Genomic DNA, 24,678 nt, shown 5'->3' with positions numbered 1-24,678 from the left:
GCATCTTAGTGGGAAAAAAGCCTCTATGAAAAGTACATGAGACAAAATAGGAACAGACAATTAACAAAGGGGAAACCTAAATGGATAGCAGATACTAGAAAGGGGGGAAGATAACACAATACCACTTTACATCCATTATATTGACACAAGATAAGAAATCTGAACGATGCTGAGTGTTGGCATAAATGTGGTAAAATAGGCACACTTGTGGATTGCACATATACTCCAATGATCAACCAATACCAATTCTATATAAACATCCCTGAGGAATAATCTCACAGGCTAATTATTTTTTATTGAGGTATAATTTATATATAGTAAAGTGTAGATATTAACTGTAAAGCTCAATGAATGTATGCAAAGCTATATAGTATAGATCTTAGCTATAAAGCTGAACTCCAATACTCATATGTATACACCCATGTAACCACAACTCAGATGAAAGTAGAAAACATTTTAATTATCCCAGAAAGTTCTCTGGTGGCCCTTTCCTGTCAATAATTGACTCTCAGCGGTAACCACCATTCTGACCATAGATTGCCAATCACTTATCAATATTATCACAATCATATATTAGTTTTGCTTGTCCTTGCTTGAACTTTATGTAAATTGAATCATATAGCATATACCCATTTGCATGTCTGGCTTCTTTTGTTCAACAAATTTTTTGAGGTTCGCCCAAGTTCTTGTAACAGTAGTTCATTCTTTTCATTGTTGTGTAGTATCACATTGTAAGAATATAGCATAATGCTCATCTATTCTCCTACTGATGGACATTTGAGTGGTTTCAAATTTTGAGCAGTTACGCTAAAGCTGGTATGAGCATTCTTGTACATTTATTTTAGTGAATATATTTGCTTGTTTCTCTTAAATATATGCCTAGGAGTGGCACTACTGGGCCACAGAATTGGTGTACATTTAGTGTTAGCAGGTAATGCCTATCTTCCAAAGTGGTTGAAAGAATTTACACTCCTACCATCAATGAATGTGAATTCATCCTCTAAATACTCATCAACATTTGATAATTGTCAGTCTTAAATTTTAGCCCTTTTTTTTTGTATGTATGTATGTGTGTAGGGCTGCCACATTGTGGTTTTAATTTACATTTCTCTGATAAGTAATAATCTTTAGCACCTTCTGATATATATAATGCCCATTTGAATACCTCTTTTTTTAAAGTGCCTGTATATTTTACCTATTTTTTTCTCTATTGATTTGTGAGAGTTCTTTATATATTCTGAATATAAAGTCATTTGTCAAATATATGTATTGCAAATATCTTCTCCCAGCTTGTGGCTTCCCTATTAACTTTCTTAATGATATCTTTCAAAGAAGAGTAATTCTTTATTCTAATATAGTTCAATTTACTATCAAATGAGATATGAAGTATTCTCTCTTTATTTCCTTCAAAAGAACATGAATAATATTGGTATTATTTCTTCTCTAAAAGGCCAGAGTTCACTAATGAAGCCATGTGGGTTGAGAGCTTTGTGGATAGGTTTTAAATTATAAGTTCAATTTCTTTAATAGATAGAAATACTACTAAGATTTTGACCTTTTTTCTTGTGACATTTCTGGTAATTTCTGTTTTTCTAAGACTGTTCATTTCATTTTGGTTATCAAATGTTGGGGGATAAAGTTGGTCATAATATCTTCTTAGTATCCTTTTAAGGCCTTTAAGATTTATAATGATGTTTCTTTTCTCATTCATGGCATTGATAATCTGTGTTTTCTTTCTCCTCCTTGATTGATCTTGCTAAATTTATCAATTGTATTAATCTTTCAAAGAGGCAAATTTTGGCTTTGGTAGTTTTCACTTTTGTATGTCCTGAGGTGCAAACTTAGTGGCCAATTTTTAATTTTGTAATTTTCTGGTAGATATATATATAATAAGAAACTTTCATCATACCACTGTGCTTCAGTTTCATCTCACAAGTTTTTTTTTTTTAGATGGAGTCTCACTCCATTGCCCAGCCTGGAGTGCAGTGGTGCCATCTTGGCTCACTGCAACCTCTGCCTCCCGGGTTCAAGTGATTCTCCTGTCTCAGCCTCCCGAGTAGCTGGGTTTACAGGCGCCCACCACCACGTCCAGCTAATTTTCGTATTTTTTTTTTTGGAGTTGATTTTTTTTTAATTTTATTATTATTATACTTTAAGTTTTAGGGTACCTGTGCACAATGTGCAGGTTAGTTACATAGGTATACATGTGCCATGTTGGTGTGCTGCACCCATTAACTCGTCATTTAGCATTAGGTATATCTGCTAATGCTATCCCTCCCCCCTCCCCCCACCCCCCAACAGTCCCTGGTGTGTGATGTTCCCCTTCCTGTGTCCATGTGTTCTCATTGTTCAATTCCCACCTATGAGTGAGAACATGCGGTGTTTGGTTTTTTGTCCTTGCGACAGTTTGCTGAGAATGATGGTTTCCAGTTTCATCCATGTCCCTACAAAGGACATGAACTCATCATTTTTTATGGCTGCATAGTATTCTATGGTATATATGTGCCACATTTTCTTAATCCAGTCTATCGTTGTTGGACATTTGGGTTGGTTCCAAGTCTTTGCTATTGTGAATAATGTTGCAATAAACATACGTGTGCATGTGTCTTTATAGCAGCATGATTTATAATCCTTTGGGTATATACCCAGTAATGGGATAGCTGGGTCAAATGGTATTTCTAGTTCTAGATCCCTGAGGGATCGCCACACTGACTTCCACAATGGTTGAACTAGTTTACACTCCCACCAACAGTGTAAAAGTGTTCCTATTTCTCCACATCCTCTCCAGCACCTGTTGTTTCCTGACTTTTTAATGATCGCCATTCTAACTGGTGTGAGATGGTATCTCATTGTGGGTTTGATTTGCATTTCTCTGATGGCCAACGATGATAAGCATTTTTTCATGTGTTTTTTGGCTGCATAAATGTCTTCTTTTGAGAAGTGTCTGTTCATGTCCTTCGCCCACTTTTTGATGGGGTTGTTTGTTTTTTTCTTGTAAATTTGTTGGAGTTCATTGTAGATTCTGGATATTAGCCCTTTGTCAGATGAGTAGGTTGCGAAAATTTTCTCCCATTCTGTAGGTTGCCTGTTCACTCTGATGGTAGTTTCTTTGGCTGTGCAGAAGCTCTTTAGTTTAATTAGATCCCATTTGTCAATTTTGGCTTTTGTTGCCATTGCTTTTGGTGTTTTAGACATGAAGTCCTTACCCATGCCAATGTCCTGAATGGTACTGCCTAGGTTTTCTTCTAGGGATTTTATGGTTTTAAGTCTAACATTTAAGTCTTTAACCCATCTTGAATTAATTTTTGTTTAAGGTGTAAGGAAGGGATCCAGTTTCAGCTTTCTACATATGGCTAGCCAGTTTTCCCAGCACCATTTATTAAATAGGGAATCCTTTCCCCATTGCTTGTTTTTGTCAGGTTTGTCAAAGATCAGATAGTTGTAGATGTGTGGCATTATTTCTGAGGGCTCTGTTCTGTTCCATTGGTCTATATCTCTGTTTTGGTACCAGTACCATGCTGTTTTTGTTACTGTAGCCTTGTAGTATAGTTTGAAGTCAGGTAGTGTGATGCCTCCAGCTTTGTTCTTTTGGCTTAGGATTGACTTGGCGATGCGGGCTCTTTTTTGGTTCCATATGAACTTTAAAGTAGTTTTCTCCAATTCTGTGAAGAAAGTCATTGGTAGCTTGATGGGGATGGCATTGAATCTATAAATTACCTTGGGCAGTATGGCCATTTTCACGATATTGATTCTTCCTACCCATGAGCATCGAATGTTTTTCTTTTGTTTGTATCCTCTTTTATTTCATTGAGCAGTGGTTTGTAGTTCTCCTTGAAGAGGTCCTTCACATCCCTTGTAAGTTGGATTCCTAGGTATTTTCTTCTCTTTGAAGCAATTGTGAATGGGAGTTCACTCATGATTTGGCTCTCTGTTTGTCTGTTATTGGTGTATAAGAATGCTTGTGATTTTTGTACATTGATTTTGTATCCTGAGACTTTCCTGAAGTTGCTTATCAGCTTAAGGAGATTTTGGGCTGAGATGATGGGGTTTTCTAAACATACAATCATGTCATCTGCAAACAGGGACAATTTGACTTCCTCTTTTCCTAATTGAATACCCTTTATTTCCTTCTCCTGCCTGATTGCCCTGGCCAGAACTTCCAACACTATGTTGAATAGAAGTGGTGAGAGAGGGCATCCCTGTCTTGTGCCAGTTTTCAGAGGGAATGCTTCCAGTTTTTGGCCATTCAGTATGATATTGGCTGTGGGTTTGTCATAGATAGCTCTTATTATTTTGAGATACGTCCCATCAATACCTAATTTATTGAGAGTTTTTAGCATGAAGGTTGTTGAATTTTGTCAAAGGCCTTTTCTGCATCTATTGAGATAATCATGTGGTTTTTGTCTTTGGTTCTATTTATATGCTGGATTACATTTATTGATCTGCGTTAATTTTTATATTTTTAGTAGAGATGGGGTTCACCATGTTGGCCAGGCTGGTCTCAAACTCCTGGCCTTAGGTGATCCACCCGCCTCGGCCTCCCAAAGTGCTGATTACAGGTGTGAGCCACTGCGCCTGGCCCCACAAGTTCTGATGTGTCATATTTTCACTATCATTTCACTCAATACATTTTCATTGTGATATCTTTTTTGACTTATGGGATATTTGGATGTGTGTTGCTTACTTTTCAAACATTTAGATATTTTTTAGTTGTTTTTCTGTTCAGCATTTTAACAGTGGTTAGAGAACATACAGTCTATGACTTCAATCCTTTGAAATTTGATGCAAACAGCTTTATATCCCAAAATAGTCTATTCTGGTGAATGTGCCATGGATACTTGAAAAGAATGTGTATTCTGTAGTTGTTGGATGTAGTAACCTATGCATGTCGATTACACCATATTGGTTTATCATGTTCTAGTCTTCTACCTCTTTAGGGATTCTTTTGTGTGCTGGTTACAACAGTTAGAGAAATAGGTATGTTAAAATCTCCAACTATGATTGTGCATTTTGTCTACTTCTCCTTTTAATACTGTCAATGTTTACTATATATTTTGAGGCTATGTTATTAAGTACATAGAAAATTAGGTTTATATATATATATTCCTGTTGAATTGAAATTTTATCAACTTCAGAGAAAGAGGGTACATTGGCGAAGATACAAGACATTAAAGTGACAATACAGAAGTATTAATGAAAAAAACTTATGCCAAAATATTGACATCTTAGATGGAATACACAAACTCCTTGAAGAAACAAATTATTAAAACAAGAAGAAATAAAAAATCTGAATATTCCTATATTAAAGAAACTGAATTTGAAATCAAAGACAGTCCCACAAAGAAAACTTCAGATGACCCAGATGAGTTCACTGGTGAATTTTATCACATATTTAAGAAAAAGAAATTTAAAGTAATCTTATACAAAATCACAAGACACGTGAACACTGAAAAATTCTAGCAAATATGGCAAGTTTACACAAACTCTTTCAGAAAACAGAACAGGCATGAAATTTCCAAACTAATTTTATGAAGCTAGAATTAACAAATCTAGATACCAAATTTAGATACCAAAATCAAAGATATTATAAGGGAACCCCCCCCACACAAAACTAGAGACCAATCTCTCTCAAAGACATGGAGATTAAGATCCTTACCAAATATTAGCAAATCAAATCAAGAAATACATAAAAAGATAATACACCATGATGAAGTAAGGTTTATCTCAGGAATGTAAGTTTAGTTTGAGATCTAAAAATCAATAAAAATTCACCATATTAGTAGAATAAAATGCACTTTTCAATAAATACATAAAAAGCATTTGGCATTTAGAAAATTCAACATCAATTCATGTTTAAGACTCTCATCAAACTAGGAATAGAAAGAAATTGCCACAAATTAATAAAGAGCATCTAAGAAAAATCACAGCTAATACACCTAATGGTGAAAGACTGAAAGTTTTTGCCTTCAGATTGGGAACAAGATAAAATAAAAATAAACAGCATATAGACCAAAAAGGAAATGACAGAAAGGCATGATAATGTTTGCAGAAAGTTTTATGGTATTTATTCACAAAAAGACCCACTAGAATTAATAAGCGAAATGTAGCAAAGTCTCGGAATACAAGGTCAATGTACAAGAATCAATGGTAAGAGTTCTACTTCCAGTATGGAGAAGTAAGCTTCTGAAAAAGGCCCTTCTACAGATAGTAAATGTAATCTCTAGAAAAACAAACAAAAATTAAAAAAAAAAACAAAAGCAGGCAGATTTTGGAGGGGGGTCAAAAGTTAGAGGAAGTGACTAGCATGTAGTGAGTTCCCCTTTTCTCAGGTTTCTGTTGAGAGTAGCTGCACTCCTAGCAGCAATGTGGAGCAGCTAAAATTCTCATAAAAGCTTGTAATCCTTTTACGAGAGGAATCGGGGAAGAAGGCCTGGGTACCCAGGGCCACTAGAGATTAAGGGGGCAACTCAAAAAGAAAGAATCAAAAAAAGCAAATTCCTAATTCTGTGTATAAAATCTGCCTAAGTCTCTGGCTGACCCCTCAACTTTGCATGGGTAGAGCAAAATTAAAGCTGGGCTGAAGTGCATCTGAGTTGCCACTCGCCTTAGGTGAGACAGCATTTCCAGTGTCAATCTAACCTAGTTAATTGCCTGCTGTGATAAGAACACTGACATTCTTCAGAACAATATAACAGAATACCATGTTACCGTAAACATTGATAATGTTCAGGACACAATCCAAAATTACTCAAAATATGATGGAGCAGAAAAATGTTCTTTTGATCACTCTACAGCATCTTCAGTAGCTAGTTTTAAAAATATGCTTTCCAGGGTTAACAATTTTTTATCTGTCTGGCAGATTATTTCAATATAAACAATTCTATAATACTAGAACTTGAGTTAAATTTTGTATAGGATGTGAAGTATGGGTCAAAGTATGAATTTTTCCCCCAATGCTGACATCCGTTTGTTCCAGCACAATTTGAAAAGACTTTCATTTCTCCCTTCAAATTACATTGGCACGTTTGTCAAAAATCAGTTGTCTGTATATTAATGGGTCTATTTTTAGTCTTTCCCTTCAGTTTCATTTATATATTAGTCTGTCTTTACACCAATACCATACTGTCCAGATTGCTATAGCTTTAAAGTAAATCTTAACATTTGGTAGTGTCAGTCCTCCATACTTTTTCTTCTGCCTCAAGACTGTGTTGGTCATTCTAGGTCTTTTGCATATCCATATAAATTTTAAAATCTCTTTGACAATTTTAACCCCCCCAAATTACAAATAATTGAATGAACAAGTAGAAGACAAATTAGTAAAGCATTAGAAGATTTCAACAACATGGAACCAACCTGAGTTATAGATTATAGAACACTGTACCCATCAACAGCTGAACATACATTCTTTGCAGGGACACACAAAACATTACCCTAGGTAGACCATACGCTTAAATCATAAAGGATATGCTCTCAGACCACAACAGGATTAAATTGGACAACATAGAGGAAATAGACAAAATTCCTTGAAAAGTACAACTTACTATGTCTGGCAAAAGATGAAACAAAAAATCTGAATAGCTCTATGTCTATTTAAAATATTAGGTTTGTCACTAAATCCTTCCTGTCAAGAAAACTCTAGGTCCAAATGGCTTTCTTGGTTAATTCCATGAAACATTAAAAGAAATAATAATCTCACACAAAGTATTTCAGAAAATAGAGAAGGGAACACTTCATAACTCATTTTAGTAGCCAGTATAACCATAATATCAAAACATGACAAAGACATTGAAAAAAAAGAAAACCATGAACCAAATCACTCATGAAAAATGCAAACTTTTAAGTCAAATATCAGTAAGTAGAGTCCAACAATATATAATAAAGCTAATACGTCGTAATCAACTAGTATTTATCTCAGGAATACAAGGTTAATTCAACATTTAAAAATCAATGAATTCACCATAATAACAGAATAAAAAATGCTCATATATATAATATCACTCCAATAGATGCAGAAAAAGCATTTGACAAAATTCAACACTCAATCATGATTTAAAAAAAAAAAACTATGAAACAAGCTAGGATTAGAAAGGAACTTACATAGCCTGTTAAAGGGCAGGTACAGAAAACCTACAGCTAATATCATAACTTAATGGTGAAAGACTGAAGTTTTTGCCCACAATATCAGAACCAAGACAAACATGCCCACACTCACCCCTTCCATTCAACATTGAACTGAAAGTCTTAGACAGTAAAATAATGAAAAGAAATTAAAACATGAGTTTGGAAAGGAAGATGTAAAAGTGTCCCTATTTTTAGGTGATAATGATTACTTATATGAAAAATCCTGAGGAACTTACAAGAAAACTAATAGGTAGATTTAGCAGTGCCTCAGGATACAAAGTTAATGCACGAAAATCAATCACTAGCAACTTATACTAGCAATAAACAATCTAAAAATAAAATTTAAAAAACTTTATATTAGCAATGAAAATCAAAAAATAAAACTAAAACAATGCCATGTAAAACAGAATCAAAAACATCAAGTACTTAGGGATAAACTTAATGAAGGTTTCCTATGACCTCTGTGCTGAAAACTATACAATTCTGCTAAATGAAATTAAAGAACTAAATAATTGCAGAAATATGCCATGTTCATGGGTTAGAAGGCTCAATATTGTTAAGATGTCAATTCTCCTAAAATTGATCTACAGAGTCAACTGAACTCCAAACAAAATCCCAGTAGGCTTTTTTGTAAAAATTACAAACTGATTATAAAATGTATATGAAAATGCAAATGACCTAGAAGAGCAAAGTAATTTTTAAAAAGCAAAGTTGAAGGACTTATACTACCTGATTGAAGATTTACTGTAAAAACTACAGTAATAAAGATAGTATGGGTTTGCTAAAAGGATAATGTATTAACTATATTTTCTTATTTTCTGTACCCTTGATGTTCTGGCATCTGGGGCTTAACTGATCCTGGAGAGACTGCCCCCTCCCAGTGATAGCTAATTCTAGAGATTAGGAAATAACTTGACCTTGAGGATGCCTTTCATATGCAAAGCAGCCAATACACAGCCCATACCCACACCTGCCTCTTTTATTGAGCTCTCACAGGTTGAGCCACTATCCCCCTGCACTAATCACCCCAGGGCCAGGTACCAAGCAACTGGGGAGAGTCCCTATACCCTAGAGCCCAGTGGAATTATTCAAACTAGCCAATCTTAAATCTGCCTAGCCTTCTGACCTTGCCTAGTCCATTCTTTCCCACAAAACCTAAATAAAGGCTCTGGCCCATGCTTTCCCCTCACTCCTTCTAGATCCCAAATGACCTTGGTGCTTCCACATGTGTGGTATGCATGGCCCTGTATGGTGTGGTATGCCCCCGCCTCTTGGGAATTGTAACAAACTATCTTTCCAATGGCAGTTGTCTCCTGATCTGTTGGCTTCATCAAACCTAAATAATAATAAAACCTATCTTTTAAAGCAGACAGACAAATAGATTAATTGAACAGAAAAGAGAGACCAGATACAGGCTCACACACATAAAGTCAATTGATTTTGATAAACATACCAAGGAAATTCAATAGGAAAAAGAAAGCCCCTTCAACAAATGTTTCTGGAACAATTAGATATCAGTATTGAAAAATGAATCACAGACCTAACTGAAAAAGTTAAAATGATAAAACTTATAGAAGAAAGTATGAGAAAATCTTTGTGCCTTGTGGTAGGCAAAGATTTCTTAAACAGATCGCAAAAGGTACTAACAATAAAACAGATGATAAATTGGACTTCATCAAAATTAAAATGTTTGCTCTTTGATGGGCACCAAAAAGAAAATGAAATTTCAAGCCACAGATTGGAACAAAATATTAGCAATACATATATCTGGCAAAGGAGTTGTATCCAGTAAATATATTAAAACTCACTAATAAGAAGACAAACAAACTGATTAAAAAATGAGAAAGATATCTGAGTAGATATTTCACACCAAAAAAATGTACAAATGGTCAATAAGCACATAAAAAGATGCTTAACATCATTATTCTCATAAGAGAAATGCAACTTTAAATTATAACATCCGCTACAATAGCAAAAATAAAAGAGTTTGATGATAACAAGTGTTGACGAGGATGTGGAGAAAGAGGAATCCTTATGTATTGCTGCTGGGAATGTAAAATGGTACAGCCAATTTGGAACACAGTTTGGCAATTTCTTACAAAGGTAAGTATACACTTATTATATGACCTAGCAGTTCCAATCTTAGGTATTTACCCAAGAAAAATGTAAACGTATGTTCACACACAGACATACGAGAATGTTCACTGCAGCTTCATTCATAATAACCAAATATTAACCACCTATCCATCAATAGGTGTAGAGATTAACAAATAGTAATATATTCATTCCATGAAATACTATTTGTCATTCAAAAGGAATAAACCAGAGATATACTTAATAACATGGATGAATTGCAAAATGATTATGCTGAACAAATGAAGCCAGACCCAAAAGAGTATGTAAGGTATTATTCCATTTATATAAAACCCTAATAAAGACAGATCTAATCTAGAGTGACAAAAAGCATGTCAGTGGTTGCCTGGGGCTGTGTATATTGACTGCAAAGGGCATGAGGGAGCATTCTGTGTGAAGGAATGGTGTATATCACAATAGGGGTGGTGGTTACACTGGTGTATATCTTTATCAAAACTCATCAAACTGTCCACTTAAAATAGATACATTTCATTTTGTGTAAATTCTACCTTAATAAAATGGATTTTAAAAGAAGAAATGCTAAGTGATAGTGACCATAAAGTCAGAAGATGGGAGAGAGGTACTAGGCCATGGGAAGGTGGAGAGGAGTGAGGAATCTGAAGGTGATACTTACAAAGGCAACGGGAGGTGAGGCTGGTTGTAGATGAGAGTTTGTTGGTACCGTAGAGTGAGAAGGTGAGAACAAAAGAAAGAATAAAGTGCAAGAGTGCTAGGAAGAACAGAAGCGACGCAACCAATGGGTTTTCAAAAAGTCAAATCCAGTAAAACTGAAATGTATGTGATAAGAATCTAAGACTCTGGGGTGTGGTTTAAGGAAGTACACATAAAAATGGGATGGAAGGAAGGAAAGAATATCCAAGAAAGCAAGACCTCTAGTGAGGAAGCCTGGAATATGGTCCAGAGTATAGGAATTGGGGCAATTCTCCTGGAAGAAAGCCAAGCAAAGAAGACAGGTGATAACGGTAAGAGAAATAAAGGGAGAGAACAATTTGGCACCCGAGAGGCCAATGCTACCTATCCTCAAGCAATTTCTAAAGTTTCCAACCTTTAAGCAATAACAGCATTTTAAAGGAATCGGTCTTCCTTAGGGAAAAAAAAAAATTACTTCGTGTCCCCATCTGCCTGGGTCACACCCACTCACCTGAACAACTCTGATGGGGGGCTTCCCCTTCCAATGTCCATGGCCCCTCTCCTTGCTCCAACTTGAAGATGACCTCTGGTTTAGGAACTTCGAACCCTGTTAACAGGATATGATAGAGAATTGGGTCCAGCAAATTGCTTTCCATTTGTTCTTTGGAGAAGTAACCACATTTCATTGGGAACTGAGTAATAATCACAGAGGTGAAAAGGGACTGAAGAATCTCAGACAAATCAAGGAGGACATCATCATAGGGTTCAGATGTCCCAGATAGCTCAGTGGTGGTGAAGGGAAACACAACGAGGCTCTATATTGGTGTCCTAAGGCTGCTATAACACAGTACCAAAACCTGGTGGCTTACAACAACAGAAATTTATTGTCTCTTATGTCTAGAGGTTAGAAATCCAAAATCAAGGTGTCAGCAGGGTCATGCTCTCTCTGATGGATCTAGGAGAGAACGCTTTCAGCATCTTCTAGCTTCTAGTGTTTGTTGGCACTCTTTGGCATTCCTTCGCTTGTGAATACATCACCCCAGTGACATGTCTGTCTTCTACCTGCGTATCTTCTTATTGTCTTCCCTCTACGCATGCTTGTAGCAGCAATACCCCAATTTCTGCCTTCATCTTCATATGGCATTCTCCCCGTGTCCAAATTTCCCCTTTTTATAAGGACACCAGTCAGATTAGAGTAGGGCCCACCCTAATGACCTCACTTTAACTTGATTACCTCTGCAAAGACTCTATTTCCAAATATGGTCACATTCTGAAGTATCGAGGGGTAGGATTTCCACATAGTTTTTGGGGAAGACAAAATTCTACCCACAAGAGTCTGCCCTCTAGTCCCCCAAAATTCATTTCCTTCTCACATGCACAATACATTCACCCCATCCCAACATCCTCCAAAGCCTTAGTCATTCTAACATCAACTTGTAAGTCAAAAATCACATCTTGACATCGTCAACTAAAAGTCTCAAATCTCATCATCTAATTCATCCAAATAAGTTATGGATGAGACAGGATATAATTCATCCTGGGGAAAAATTCCTCTCTATCTGTGAACCTATGAAACCAGACCACAAGTTATCTGCTTCCAAAATACAATGGTGGGACAGGCATAGGATAGATATTCCCATTCCAAAAGGGAGAAACTGGAATGAAAAAAGAGATAATGGGACCCAAGTCTGAAACCTAGCAGGGAAAATTCAATTAGATTTTAAGACTTGTGAATAATCTCATTGTCTCCATGATCTGTCCTCTGAGCCCACTGGGTGGCAGGTAGCCCTGGGCCAGGAATGACACCCCTCACTATTACCCCTAATGGTCCACTAGCAACATTTTTGCTACCTGTCTCTGTGACCTCATGCTCTGCTGTTCTAGAGGTCTTAATTCCAAAGGGAGAAATACTTCCACCAGGAAACATACAATGATTCCACTAAACTAAAAGTTAAAACTCCCACCCGACCACTTCGGGGGTCCCTCATGCTCCTGAATCAACTGGCAAACAAGGGAGCTATGGTTTTGGCTGGGGTAACTGATCATGATTACCAAGGGGAATCCTTGCATTGCCTAATTTTAGCAAGATTCCTGTTAAGTCAGTTTAGCTAGAATCCCCCAACCTCAATATCTGATCACCCTCGATATCTGATCAAATTCCTCATCTTCTACTATCCCCCACATAATATCTGATCACCCTCACCTGCCTTCAGCATGAATCTTGTCAGGTCAGTTTAGTAACAATCCCCCTTTACCCCTGATGTTTCCTCTTATTAGTCATTTTCCATCTACTGGCCCCACTCTGCTCCTGGGCTATATTTATAAATCCCCACTTGTCCACGTTGTATTTGGAATTGAGCCCAGTTCTATACCGAAGTATCTTTTCCCCTATTGTAATAGTTCTGAATAAAATCTATTTTCACCACTTTAACTATTGTCCAGCTCTGGTTTTCTTTGACAGTTTTGGTGCCACAACTCGGATAAGATCAGATTGATCACTGGACCCCAGACTTCTCACTCAGAATCTGAAATATGCACCTTCAAAGCCTTTGTCTTCACTCCTGACTGATTGGGGACCCATTGATGAGTCCGACTCCTGAGCCTCTGGATGACAGTCCATTGAAGCACATAGTAAGGACAGATTTTGATTTTTTTTTTTTTTTTTTTTTTTTTGAGGCAGAGTCTCACTCTGTCACCCAGGTTAGAGTGCAGTGGTACCATCTCAGCTCACTGCAACTTCTGTCTCCTGGGTTCAAGTGATTCTCATGCTAGAAGGCAGGTTAAAGTTCCAGGTAAGCAGCTGTTTATAAGAAAATAAGTTAGAGTCTCATGCAAGGAAAGGCTGGGTTAGTCTCCTAGGCTTCTGTCTTTGTAAGAGGCTGGGTTCTGTAAGGAACAGAAGCTGGGTCAGAGTCCCAAGTTTCTCCATTTATAACCATAAAAGTACTATCAGTTAAAAAACATGGGAACTTCTCAGTCTACCAAAATATCCCTTTTTGAACCCCTGCTGGCTATATGCTCCACCAACTCTACCTGTTTCCTGTCTTGTTGGCATGATTTTACTAAGGATAATTTGGAACTTCAGGGGTTTCCTTGGGAAACTTTACATCTTCCCCAACTGTCTCCTCCAAAACCTCTCCCTTCCCATTGCTTCTGCTCCTCCTTCTTCCTTTTACCACCTTTGATCTTCCCTTTAAGCTCTCTTGAATCCTTTCATAGGTCACTCTTCAAACCCCTACCTCTTCCACCCCTCTATCCATTCCTGCCAGACCTTTCCCTTCCTACTTCAGTCTCTTAACTCCCTACAGTCACTTGAACTTTGGGACCCCTCCTCCATCAGGGGCTCTCAAGAGACTGAGGGAACCCTAAAAGCAATCACCTGAGACTAAAAGAGAAAAAAAAAATAATTGGAAATAGACTGGACATTGAACCTTTAAATTCTTGGGTCTCCTTTGCCAGTAGAGGCAGCCCTTCTACCCTATCTGAGAAGGTTAACCCTACTTTGCCTGAAGTACTTTCAGTGGCTTCCCCTGAGGTACTTGCCTTGACAGGCACTGCCAATTCCCTTAAGAGCCTATGCTCACCACCCTTCTTTGCTTTTAGACATATAACTGGACTCAAGTCAAAGCAGGTCCCAAAAGGTGAAGTACAAAGAGTGACCCATGAGGATGTGCGTACACCAAAAGAACTGCACGATTCATTTAATTTATGCAGACAAATCTAAAGACTATACATGGATATGGATATCAAGGGTGTATGATAAAGGTGGAAGAAACAGAAAGTTGGATCAGGCTGAATTAATTGATATGGGCCCACTAAGCAGAGATTCTGAATTTGATATTTCTGCTGGAGGGGTTAGAAAGGGCTCTAACAGTTTGGTTGGCTGGTTAAACATGGACCAAAAGGTGGCCTACACTAAATGAAGTTGAAATGCCAGAACTGCCTGGGTACTCTGCAGAGGAAGGTATCCAAAGAATTGGACTGTTGGAGGGGATTTATCATGTGAGACCTGTTCATCTACTCTGGGAGGGTCCAGAGGACACACCTGTCACCACTGTGAGAAACAAAGTTTTAAGGGGAGCCCGAGCATCCTTGAAGAGCTCTGAGTGCTCTTGTCTGTAGGCTGGAACTTACAGTGGGAACTGCAGCCACTGAGTAGGGAAACCTAAGTGCAATGGGGGTAGTTGGATCCTGGGGTGGCAGGGGTTAAAGGGAGGTACTTAATCACCAAATGCAAGGTGAACATGGCTACCACAATGGACAGCAGAGTCAAAGCAACAATCAGAATAGTCTGATTCACAGAGACCTATGGCACTGGCTAGTTGATCATGGTGTCCTGAGAAAAGAAACAGATAGGTAGTCTACGCAATAATAAGTTGATCTGTATAAGTAGAGGAGTTCCAGGTCAAGTGAACAAAACTCTAACTCGAATCATAAAAGCACAAAGTCACAGCCCTTCAATCAATTCCCAGACTTGAGCCTATTTACAGACTCAGACCCCAGAATCCCTTGAATGAAGGGGAAGCCAGGTTCCCTTAGGGAAGGACCGTGGTACACTGCCAAAAACTTATACTATGAAATCTCCCAGTGTTCCCCAAAGGGACCTATGGCCTTTTATCAAGATAACTATGTACTGGGAAAAAAGAATAATCAGACATTTTGGGAATTACTAGACACTGGCTCTGAACTGCCACTAATTCCAGGAGATCCCAAACACCACTATGGTCCACCAGTCAACGTAGGAGCTTACGAAGTGTAGTGGTTAATGGAGTTTTAGTTGAGGTCCATCTCACAGTGCGTCCAGTGGGTCCCTGAACCTGTCCTGTGGTTATTTCCCCAGTTCCTGAATACATAAGTGGAAGGACATATTCAGCAACTGGCAGAATCCCCATATTAGTTCCCTGACCTGTGGAATGAGGGCTACTATGGTGGGAAAGGCCAAGTGGAAGCCACTAGAGCTGCCTCTGCCTAGGAAAACAGTAAACCAAAAGCAATACCACATTCCTGGAGGGATTGCAGAAATCAGTGCTACCATCAGGGATATGAGGGATGCAGGGATGGTGATTCCCACCACATCCCCATTCACCTTGCCTATTTGGCCTGTGCAGAAAATAGATGGATTTTGAAGAGTGACAGATTACTGTAAACGTCACCAAGTGGTGACTCTAATTACACTTGCTCTTCAAGATGTGGTTTCATTGCTTGAGCAAATTAACACATTCCCTGGTACCCTATGCAGCTATTGATCTGGCAAATGTTTTTTTGTGATACTTGTTAGTAAAGACCACTAGAAGCAGTTTGTTTTTGGCTGGCAAGGCCAGCTATACACCTGTACTGTCCTACCTCAGAGGTATATCAACTCTCCAGACCTATGTCATTATTTAGTCTGCAGGCATCTTGATCACCTTCCCCTTCCACAAGATATCACACTGGTCCATGACATTAATGAGATAATGCTGATTGGACCTAGTGAGCATGAAGCAGCAACTACGCTAGACTTATGGGTAAGATATTTACATATCAGAGAGTGGGAAATAAATCTGAAAAAAAATTTAAGGGCCTTACACCTCAGGGAAATTTCTAGGGGTCCAGTGGTATAGAGCATGTCGAGATATCCCTTCTAAGGTGAAGCAAAAATTGTTGTATCTGGCCCCTCCTATAAGAAACAAAGAAAAGGCACAATGCTTACTGGGCCTCTTTGGATTTTGGAGGTAACACATTCCTGATTTGGGTAAAGCTACTCTGGCCCATTTATCAAGTTATCCAAAAAGTAGCTAGTTTTCAGTGGGGACCAGAACAAGAGAAGACTCTACAACAGATCCAGGCTGCTGTGCAAGCTGCTCTGCTGCTTGGACCATACGATCCAGCAGATCCAATGGTGCCTGAAGTGACAATGGCAGACAGGGATGCTGTTTGGAGCCTTTGGCAATCCCCTATAGGTGAATCACAGTGCAGATCTTTAGGATTTGGGAGCAAAGTCCTGCCATCCTGTAGTAGTGGATAACTACTCTCTTTTTGAGAAATAATGTTTGGCTTGCTATTGGGCCAGAATTTACTCACCCACTGAATTTAAGCACACTAGTTAGTGGAGAAGAAACTTAACAAGGATTCCCTCAGTAACAGCAAGTGAACATGGAAGAGCCCAGTGCTAAACCTCTGCCCCACAGTGGGGGTGCTGGAAATGTGGCATAGAGAAGACCCACTCCCCACTGCTGCTTATAGCACCCAAGTCCTTCTGATTAAGGCCCAGCCTGATGATGGTATGAGGCCAGCAGCAGGCTCTGATGCACTGGGCCTGGGCGTTATTGGGGCCATGTTGCTTGAGAATGTACCCCAAAGTGGGTAGTAAACTCCATCTACTAAGGCTAAATACCTGCACAAAATTGATAGTCAACAAGAACCATAAGGGAAAGTTAAAAAGATATATACATTTGGTCTTCATCACCTGATATGGTTTGGATCTGTGTCCCCTATAAATCTCATGTCAAATTGCAATCCCCAGTGTTGGAGATGGGGCCTGGTGGGAGGTGACTGGATCATGGTGGCGGATTTCTCAGGAATGGTCTAGCACCATCCCCTTGGTGCTGTTCTCATGATAGTGAGTGAGTTCTCGTGAGATCTGGTTGTTTAAAGGTATGCAGCATCTCCCCCTCACTCTTGCTCTTGCTCCCACCATGTAATATGCTTGCTTCCTCTTTGCCTTCAGCCATGATTGGAAGCTTCCTGAGGCCTCCTCAGAAGCAGGAGCCACTATGCTTCCTTTACAGCCTGCAGAACCATGAGCAAATTAAACCTCTTTTCTTTATAAATTACCCAGTCTCAGGCATTTCTTTATAGCAATGTGAGAACAAACGGACTAATACATGGTATAACTAATACGTGGTGTAACCTCAGATCAGACATGATAACCCTGTAACCCTGAGGGCCCTGCCCCCTCAGCACTGAAAACAAAGAGATGGCCCTGTTCTCTGAAACTAAGGAGGCAATGGGTCCCCCCATCTCCCCAGCCTGTGCCTTCAGGGCCTGTGGTGGCAGCTGCAGCCCTACTAGCTTCTGAACTATCCTCAAAGTCATTCTTCCCTTTTCTTGAAGGATGACACATGTTCACAGTCAAAATAGCTTTACCATCACATTTCCTGCTTATAGAATCCCAGAAATCCAACAGCCTTCCTTCATTTTCTCCTGTCTCTGTCCCCTTCAGTCCAACCTGGAAGCATTTCTAGTGAGACAGTTGATTGGATCCACAAGTCACACACCTAATCTCTTTAGTAACTGGTTGTCCAGACACACCCTTTGTGTTCTTTCCAGAGTACACTTTCTGAATTTTTGTCATATGGATAGGCTGAAAATTTTCCATATCTTCAAGTTCTGGTACCTTTTTCCTAACAACTCTTTCTTCAATTTATCTCTTTCTTCTCACATTTTACATAAGCAGCACAGAGAAACCAGGCTGTGCTTTCAACACTGCTTGGAAATCTCCTCAGCTAAATATTCAGGTTCATCACATACAAGTTCTACTTCTGACCCAACAGAACGCAATTCAGCCATGTTCTCTGGTACTTTATAACAAGGATCGCTTTTCTTCCAGTTTGCAATAATATGTTCCTTATTTCTATCTGAGATCTCACTAAAAGTACCTTTAACATTCATGTTTCTACCAATAGTCTCGTTAAGGCAATCTAGGCTTTTTCTGTCAAGCATATCAAAACCTAGCCCCTAGCTCCAGCCTCTACCCGTTACCCAATTCCAAAGCCACTTTCACATTTTTAAGGTATTTATCACAGCCACACCCCATTTCCAAGTGTAAAACTCTGTACTAGTTTCCTAGAGCTGTTATAACAAAGTATCACAAACTAGGGGGCTCAAAACAACAGAAATTTATTGTCTCACAGTTCTGGAGGCCAGAACTCCAAAACCAAGGTGTTAGCAGGGCCATACTCTCTTTGAAGGTGCTAGGGAAGGAACTGTTCCAGGCCTCTCTTAGCTTCTGGTGGCCTCAAGTGTTTCTTGGCTTACAGATGTATCATTCTAGTCACATTCCATCTTCTCCCTGTGTATCTTCATATTGTCTTCACTCTGTCTGTGTGTTTGTGTGTGTGTGTGCGCGCGTGTGTGTGTATATGTGTCTGTGTCCAGTTTTCTCCTTTTTATAAGGACACCAATTATATTAGATTAAAGCCCACCCTAATGATCTCATTTTAGCTTGATTACTTCTGTAAAGACTCTATTTCCAAATAAGGTCACATTCTTGGGGGCTGGGGTATTAGGACTTCAACATATTTTATTTGGGGGACACAATTTAACCCATAACAGGCTCCTCACAACTTCACAGGATGGTTGTCCTTACCCACTGAGAGCAGGTGGCTGTAGTTCTCCAACATTACATCCTGGTACAGGCGTCTTTGAGTGGAGTCCAGTTGCTGCCACTCCTCTCTACTAAAGTCCACAGTCACATCCTCAAATGACACTGATACCTGTAACAACACAATCTTGTTCAAGGCAACATGATCAGCACTGGAGGATGGAGAGAAAACAGATAGGAAGCTCTTTTTGATACTTTTTCATCATAATATACGATATGGTATGCCCATTAAATACTCAGTTTATATATATACACATATGTAATATTGTGTAGAATATAAAAATCTAATCATAAATTTCTGCTATTTATTATGTATGACATTTACTCTTCCATTTATTAAAAATTATAATTTTTAGTAAGGATTTGACCTTGATCCTATTTTGTTGCTCATTTTTATGAGAAATTTGTGCTCTATAACTTGTAGAAGGAAGCACATATATCCCTTCCATCCCAATTTTTAAAAATTTCACATAGCTCCCTCTCCTGTTGCTTTCATTTACTCTTCAAAAATATGGCCTCTTTCTCTTGATGCCCTTTTATTGCTCATTTCTAATTTAATTCCGTCATGGTCAGAAAGTATACTCTGTATGATTTCAACATATGGTCTATCTAGGATAATGGTCCATGACTCCCTGAAAAGAATATATATTTGGCTATTGATGGCTGTATTGTTCTGTAATGTATAAATCAAGTTGGTTGAGTGTTGTTGAAATTTCCTGTTGCATCACTGATTTGTTTTCTACTTGTTTAATCACTTATTTGTCAAGATTTTGGTAAAAACTGACAAATGTTAAAGTTTATATGGCTATGCGAAGGACCCAGAATAGCCAAAAGCAAGAAAAAGTATGAAGGATTTGTACACTCTAATGTTAAGATTTACTGTAAAGCTACAGTAATACAGGCAGTATGGGACAATGTATGCACAGACAGATATATCATTAGAACAGAATAAAGTCCAGAAACAGACCCACACATGTACGGACAATTGTTTTTTGACAAAAGTGCCAATGTGATTCAATGGGCGAAAGTGAAGTCTTTTCAACAAATTGTGTTGGAAGAGATAGATATCAGTATTAGGAAAAAAGCATAAACGTTGACCCACCCCTCACACCATATACAAAAATTAACAAAAATTAAGTTTCAGTATGACTACATTGCTTTTATCAGACCAACCTTCATACACATAACAACTATAAACTCTGAACAAAAAATATTTTAAAAACTACCTAAAGATACTAAGGAGCAACCCAAGTCAGGCATCTATGGGAGGAGAGCTGACACTCAGAAAAGAGGCTGGCACTTCAGCTTGTGAATAGGCCCAGTCAGTGCCATGTGGGGTAACTAAAATTCCAAGAGAAGTGGTACATGCTTGTGGTCCCGGCTACTTGGGAGGCTGAGGCGGGAAGACTGATTACACCTGAGAGGTCAAGGCTCAGTGAGCTATGATTGTGCTACTGCACTCCAGCCTGGGTGACAGAGTGAGACCCTGTCTCAAAAAAAAAAAGAGAGAGAAAAGAAAACCACCAGTGTTACTGACCTGAAGAATTGAAGGGAGTTCTGCAGTCATCACTACCATTGGAAAATCAAGGGGGAACCAGAAAGGCATTGAAAGAGAGAAGGGTGCCTAAATTCTGTGAATGAACTCTGCCCAGATCTCTGATTGACCAGCTGAATGAACTGGAATTTGAGCTACCACATACCACAGAGAAAACATTTCCTAGTTTGAGTCTAGCCAAGTTAAGTGCTCCCTACACAAAGCAAAACAAAAAAATCAACAATAGTCGGAGGAATTAAACAGAATCAAGCATCTCTAATATATGTTTCACAACAAAGATACAATCCAAAACAACTCAACAGAGAAAGAGACAGAAAGGTGTGGAGAGAAAGGGAAGAGGCTCAAGAGAAAATGCACTCAGAGACTGACCTGAGGTGATCCAGATGCTAGAATTAGCAGAAAAGTACTTTAAATCAGTTAGTTATAATTATGCTCAAAAACATACAAATATGTTCATAATGAATGATTAAATAGGATAGGCCAACTAAGAAATATAAACTATTTAAAAAAACTGAAAAATACAATCTGAAACTAAAAAGTTCACTGGATGGGCTTGACAGAAGAATAGAGGTAACTGAAGAAAGAGGTAATTAACTTAAACATAGACCAACAGAAATTATCCAACCTGAAAAGCAGAGAGAACAAAATTGAAAATAAAAACAAACAGAGTCTCAGGGATGATGCTATGGTTTCAATGTTTGTTATCCCTCCAAAATTCATGTTGAAATTTAATCCCAATGTGACAGTATTAAGAGGTATGGAGGTATTTAGGTCATGAGGGCTCATGAATGGGTTAGTGTTCTTTTAAAAGGGCTGGAGGGAACTAGCTACATCCTTCCTTTTTGACCTTCCACACTTTCCACCATGTGAGGAAACAGAATTCACCCCCTCTGGAGGACACAGCAACAAGGCGCCATCTTGGAAGCAGAAAGCAGCCCTCACTGGACACCTAAGCTGCTGGTGCCTTTATCTTGGACTTCTCAGCCTCCAGAACTGTGAGAAATAAATTTCTATTGTTTATAAGATACCAAATCTCAGGAATGTTGTTACAGTAGGACAAACAAACTAAAACAGATGAGAAAGACAAAAATAAAAAGATCTAACATACGTGCAATTTAAGACCCAGAAGGAGAGAAGGGCAGAAAAGGTATTTTTAAAAATAATGTGCAGAAACTCCTCAAATTTGGTGAAAGACATACACTTATAGATTCAATAAGTTTTGCAAATTCTAAACAGAATAATCCACATAAAACCACTCCTAGGAGCATCATAGTCAAACTATTGAGAACCAAAGAAGACAAGATTTTAAAAGCACCCAGAAAAGCCAAAAACAAACAAAAAATCCCCCCAAATATTACATACAGAGAAATGGTGATTCAAGTGACCACTTACTGCTCAACAGAAGAAGTGGAGGCTAAAACACAGTTGGATGGTACTTCTAAAATGCTGAAGAAAGTAAAGTATTATCTGGCTGGTTAAATGTTAGGAGTTCTTTGATTAGGTCTCGAGGCCTAGGAATAAATCTTCGTGGCTTTTGGCTCCACACTCTGGGTCCTTGGCACCACACCATCTAAGTTATCCTTCCTTTTTCATGAAAGGCAACAAAAGAGTTTGCTCAACCTGCTTCCTGCCAAAGAATTTTGGGGGGCCAACATGTTTTTCCATTTTTATTGTTTATATCCCTTTCAGTCCAAAGTGGTAGTATTTCTGCTAATATAGTTTGCACTAAAATTTTATTTTCTGTGAATCTCACTGGGTTCACACCATTAAACAAAAGCTGTACACCCATAGATCTCTCTGAAATTTAGGATTTCTCTAATATTCTCCTTAAAATCTTTTCCAGCCTCCACCAACTTCTCAGTTTGAAGGACATTCCCACATTTTCAGGCTGCCCCATTCCCAGTACCAAAATCTGTGTTACTTATCTATTTGATGCATAGCAAATCACTCTAAAACTTAGTAAGTTTAAACAACTGAATCACTCAGCACAACAGCCTGCAAGAAACTGAATCTTACCAACAATCACTTGAGTAAGCTTGGAAGTGGATCCTTCCCTAGTCAGTCTTCAAGATGAATGCAGCCCCAGCCAACTTGGACTGCAGCCTTGTGAGAGACCCTGAGTGAGAGGACCCATGTAAGCCACACCTGGATTCCTGACCTACAGAAACTGTGAGGTAATAGATGAGGGCAGCTCACAACATGGCACCTTCCTTCATCAGAGCAAGCGAGAAGAGCCAGAGAGAGTATGCCAGCAAGCTATCTTACAATCTCTTTTTTTTTTTTTAGATGAAGTCTCGCTCTGTCACCCAGGCTGGAGTGCAGTGGCGCGACCTCAGCTCACTGCAACCTCCGCCTCCCTGGTTCAGGCAATTCTCTGCCTCAGCCTCCCGAGCAGCTGGGATTACAGGTGCCCACCACCATGCCTGGCTAATTTTTGTATTTTTAGTAGAGACAGAGTTTCAGCATCTTGGCCAGGCTGATCTTGAACTCCTGACCTCATGATCCACCTGCCTCGGCCTCCCAAAGTGCTGGGATTACAGGCATGAGCCACCACGCCCAGCCACAATCTCTTATAACCCAACCTCAGAAGGGCCATCCCATCACTTTTGCCATATTCTATTTATGAGAAGCAAGTCACTAGGTCCAGCCCACACATAAAGGGAAGTGGATTACACGAGGGTGTGAATACTGAGTAGTGGGGATCACTGAGAGCCATTTTAGAAGGCTGCTTACTACAGTGTATCAAAATTTGTGAGAAGCAGATAAAAGACAAATTTACAAGGAAATTTATAGCTTTAAACACTTATATTACAAAAGTCTAAATCAGTGTCCTCAAATTTACCCTCAAGGAGCCATTAGCTAATAGAAAATGAAGGACCAAATAAACCTAAAGGAAGTAAAAGAGAGGAATTACTAAAGAACAGAAATAGAAAACAAATCATAGAAAAAGTTAACAAAAAATTAACTTGAGCTAGATTATAGACCTAAACATAAAAGCTGAAACTAAAAATGCCCTAGAAGGAAATGTAAGAGGTTATCTTTGCAACCTTGACGTAAGCATGAATTTCTTGACATAGTACAAAAAGCCCCAGCCATAAAAGAAAATCTTCAAAAACTGGACCTTATCAAAATTAAAACTTCTGCTCATCAAAAGACGCTACTGAGAAAATGAAAAGTCAAGCCACAGACTGGGAGAAAATATTTACAATACATATACAAAACACCCATATTTAGAATGTAGAAGCAACTCCTAGAAAGCAGTAAGAAAAAGACACACAGCCCAATTTTTTTAATGAGCAAAATACTTGAGCAGACACAAAAAAGATATACAAATGGCCAATAAAGCACATGAAAAGATGTTCACCATCATTAGTTGTAAGGGAAATGCAATTTAAGCTATACTGAGAAAGCACTAGACACTCACTAGAAAAGCTAAAATTAAAAAGAAACTCAAAAATTGCTGGTAGGAATGTAAAAACCAAGCCATCACTTTGGAAACTTGTTTGACAATTTCTTTTTTTTTTTTTTGAGACAGAGTCTTGTTCTGTCACCCAGGCTGGAGGCAGTGGTGTGATCTTGGCTCACTGCAACCTCTGCCTCCCAGGTTCAAGGGATTCTCATGCCTCAGCCTCCCTAGTAGCTGGGATTACAGGCGTGTGCCACCACACCCGGCTAATTTTTGTATTTTTAGTAGAGACAGAGTTTCGCCATGTTGGCCAGGCTGGTTTTGAACTCCTGGCCTCAAGTGATCCGCCGACCTCAGCCTCCCAAAGTATTGGGATTACAGGCCTGAGCCACTGTGCCAGACCTTGTTTGACAATTTCTAATAAAGTTAAACATATACCTACCATATAAT

At 38.7% G+C, this 24,678-nt stretch overlaps 1 protein-coding gene across 2 annotated transcripts in view; it reads right to left on the bottom strand.

Moving 5' to 3' along the window:
• The window catches only part of LOC129024771 (zinc finger protein 81), a 99,659-nt gene that overhangs the window by 14,891 nt on the left and 60,090 nt on the right, over positions 1-24,678 (bottom strand). For both annotated transcript variants that reach the window (XM_054471969.2, XM_054471968.2), the window contains exons 3-4: positions 19,253-19,379; positions 11,417-11,512 (exon numbers count right to left, since the gene is read on the bottom strand). In XM_054471969.2, coding sequence (XP_054327944.1) covers positions 11,417-11,512; positions 19,253-19,379 — 223 coding nt within the window. The remainder of the gene's footprint in view (positions 1-11,416; positions 11,513-19,252; positions 19,380-24,678) is intronic.

The sequence above is a fragment of the Pongo pygmaeus genome, chromosome X (genome assembly GCF_028885625.2).
Source record: "Pongo pygmaeus isolate AG05252 chromosome X, NHGRI_mPonPyg2-v2.0_pri, whole genome shotgun sequence".
Classification (NCBI taxonomy): domain Eukaryota; kingdom Metazoa; phylum Chordata; class Mammalia; order Primates; family Hominidae; genus Pongo; species Pongo pygmaeus.
This window is presented reverse-complemented; position numbering and strand designations above follow the sequence as displayed.